We start from the raw sequence: 3,573 nt of genomic DNA, 5'->3' as shown, positions 1-3,573 counted from the left end.
CATACTTACAAAGTAATCGTGAGTATTTTTTTTAATATGTTCATTCAATATTGTAGATGTGGATATTTTTTTCCTAACTATTCAGTCAAAGTTAGTAAGATTTGACTTTTGAATTTGAACTTTTGCAATAGTATAAGAAGGGGTATCAGTAGGAATTCACACGTTACCATTATTGTGAATAAAAGGTAGTAGCTACTCACTTTTCATGCACTTGTTCTTCTTGCTCTTCTATATCCTTTTCTTGGGGGTGCATGAGCATCCCCAAGCTTAGACTTTTGTCATTTTCTACCTACAAAATATTATTACTCTCTTGGGCAGCAAGAGATAGATTTTTATAGCACAAAACATAAGCATTATCACTGAAATTTTATGTGCAATTAAGGAGAAAAGAGCTTCTATATTAGAGTTTAGCAGTAAAAGCAAAATTTTCAGATTTTACATCAATAAAAGAGTCCATCTCATTGGCAGCCATATAAGCAACAAATTGCTCTATTTATTTCATCCCTAAATGAGCATGATTCATCTTATGGTAGGTTGCAATTATGTGTTCTATGTAAAAGCCATATTGAAACTGAAAATTTATATCATGAAATCTAAGCAACCTTTCATCTATATCATGCAAAACTCTCAATATTTTTTTCATGTATTCCCCTTCTTCGGATTCTTGATATTTTGATATTAACTTACATCTTTCGTCCATAGAGGTTCTAAGAAGCCCGTCTATAGTTAACCACACTATTTTTATGGGTTTAACTTTTGTGCAACCATAAACGAACTATCTGACAATTTCCATAAACAATTCACTACTGAAAACTAGACATAGAGACACAATAGATAATGGAACACTACTGGAAAAAGGCTTATAGCGCAACCGCACTCATGATGCAAAACCGAATGTCCGCCGGTGGTAAACCGAACCGCTGACGATTCCATCATCGGTTTGTCGTTTTCTGGTCTCTGTGTCGTCTACCCATGATGCTCAAAATAAAAATACTTTATTGGTTTGGTTCGGGGTTCCTGGGGCCCTGAAAAAAAACCCAGTAACAAAGCACTATTTGCAGCAGACACACTAATACTAGCAGCAGGCAGCAGCTAGATCATCGACAAAGAAGAAATCCAACTGTTTCTTTCCCTGCTCAAGAACATTTGTTCTGAACAAAGGCAGAAAGATGATGACATGATACGGAGGGAATCATGGATCTTGATATTACACCGTGAAAATTCCATTGCCACGTCGTTGATCACAGATATATTGGCCATCAAAAAATAAAATCAGAGGCAATCAGAACCAAGATGACCAGAAGCCGGCAACCCAGAAAATCAGAGCCAACCATATCACAGTGTCCTCATCTTGTCATCACAAATTCTTTGAAAAAAAATCACACCATGGTGCTTTTGATGCTCAACAAGGAGAAACGGGGTGCACGCATGATGTCGTGCTCTCCTGTGAAATATACACTTGATTACGCGTAATGCAGCTCGCTGGCAATGAAATCCTGACTTGCCACATTCGTCTCCCCCATTAACCAAGTTCCCTTTTTTCTCTCACACCGATCTCCCTATTAATACTGCCCCTGCAATGCACTAGTAGCAGCAAGACGCCATTAGCAAGCGATTGACCACCAGAGATACTCTTCCTTGGGAACTGAGTTGTGACACACAATGGCGGGTACGACGGTATCTCGCGCTCTCCTCCTGCTCCTCGGCGTCGTCCTCACGGTGCAGCTGTGCGGGTGCACGGCGTACGTTGGTCGCGGCGACGGGTTCAGCGTGGAGTTCATCCACCGGGACGATGTCAGGTCGCCGTACCACGACCCGTCCCTCACCGCGCACGAACGCTTGCTCGGCGCCGTCCGGCGGTCCACGGCCCGCGCCGCGGTGCTCGCGCCCTCCCACGTCCGCGGCGATGACGACGCCCCCGCCCCTTCCACCGACGGCGCCGTCAGCGAGGTCACCTCCAAGCCTTTCGAGTACCTGATGGAAGTCACCGTCGGCACGCCGTCCACCAGGATGCTCGCCATCGCCGACACCGGCAGCGACCTCATCTGGCTCAACTGCACTGACGACAAGGACGCGCCGCCGCCGACCGGCGTGTTCTACCCGGCTAACTCGACGACGTTCGGCCTCGTGGACTGCGATTCCGGCGCGTGCCGCGCTCTCAACGACGCCTCCTGCACCAAATCCAACCATTGCAGGTACCTCTACTCCTACGGAGATGGCTCCCGGACCAGCGGCCTCCTGTCCACGGAGACCTTCACCTTCGACGACGGCGTAGCGAGGCACAGTGACGAGGCCGCCTCGTTGCGGGTGGCCAACGTCAACTTCGGCTGCTCCACTCAAAACGCCGGCACGTTCCCGGCGGACGGCCTCGTCGGCCTCGGCGGCGGCGAGCTCTCCCTCGTCACGCAGCTCGGCAACGACACCTCCATCGGCAGGAAGTTCTCCTACTGCCTCGTCCCCTACGGCTTGAACGCCTCATCAGCGCTCAACTTCGGCGCCCGCGCTGACGTCACGGAGCCGGGCGCGGCCACCACGCGGCTTGTCCGCTCCGAGATCGACACCTACTACACCGTCAAGCTCGAGTCCATCAAGATAGGCAACTCCTCCTTCAAGCCGCACGGGTCCTCCCGCATCATCGTCGACTCAGGCACGACGCTGACGTACCTCGACAAGGAGGTTCTTGACACGCTGGTGGAGGATCTGACCAAGCGGATCAAGCTCCCCAAGGCGGAATCGCCGGAGAAGCTGCTGCAGCTGTGCTTCGATATCAGCCATGTGCGTGAAGGGCAGGTCGAGGCGTCGCTACCGGACGTGACGCTGCAGCTTGGCGGCGGCGCGGCGGTGACGTTGAAGGCGGAGAACTCGTTCGTGGTGGTGCAGGAGGGGACGATGTGCTTGGCGATGGCGGCGGCGTCGCAGCAGAACCCGGTGTCTATCCTCGGAAACATCGCGCAGCAGAACATGCACGTCGGGTACGACCTCGACAAGCGCACCGTGACCTTCGCCCCAGCCGACTGCGCGAGGTCCTACGCCTCCGTTCCTGCACCTTCGCCTTCGCCGCAGTAGAGGATAAATATCTGAATATCTGATCACCATTCACTAGTAGAAACAAGGGCTTTTATCCTGTCCTCGAAAGTGCTTTTGCACCGGATTTGGCACGAACCGGTGCTAAAGAGGTCATTAGCACCGGTTCGTGCGTTCTGCACGTCCAGGGGGCATTAGCACCGGTTCGTGCGGGACCTTTTGCACCGGTTCGTAACACGAACCGGTGCAAAAGGGTTGGCGTCAGCCACGAACTCTTTTGCACCGGTTCGTGTTACGAACCGGTGCAAAAGGTCTACCCTTTTGCACCGGTTCGTAACACGAACCGGTGCAAAAGGTTTTTCTGCTCCCCACGCACCTCCACCCCCCCCCCGTGGATCGCCTTTTTTAACACTGTAAAATAGAAAAGAAAATGATAGATTATTCAAAAAATAAAATCTTTTGAGATTCATGTATGTTATGCAACCTACTATTAGGGAAAATTAACAAATTTGAATTTTCACATTTATTGCAAAAAATGTTTGAAAAATG

General features: G+C 50.0%; 1 protein-coding gene across 1 annotated transcript; it reads left to right on the top strand.

The window, feature by feature from the left end:
• Positions 1–1,662: 1,662 nt before the first annotated feature.
• Positions 1,663–3,066, top strand: LOC124664772 (aspartic proteinase CDR1-like). The gene has a single exon (XM_047202213.1). The coding sequence runs from the start codon at positions 1,663–1,665 to the stop codon at positions 3,064–3,066; it is 1,404 nt and encodes a 467-aa protein (XP_047058169.1).
• The last annotated feature ends 507 nt before the right edge of the window (positions 3,067–3,573 follow it).

This window comes from Lolium rigidum, chromosome 6 (genome assembly GCF_022539505.1).
Source record: "Lolium rigidum isolate FL_2022 chromosome 6, APGP_CSIRO_Lrig_0.1, whole genome shotgun sequence".
Classification (NCBI taxonomy): Eukaryota; Viridiplantae; Streptophyta; class Magnoliopsida; order Poales; family Poaceae; genus Lolium; species Lolium rigidum.
The sequence above is the reverse complement of the archived record's forward strand: the minus strand, read 5'-3'. Positions and strand labels throughout refer to the sequence as shown.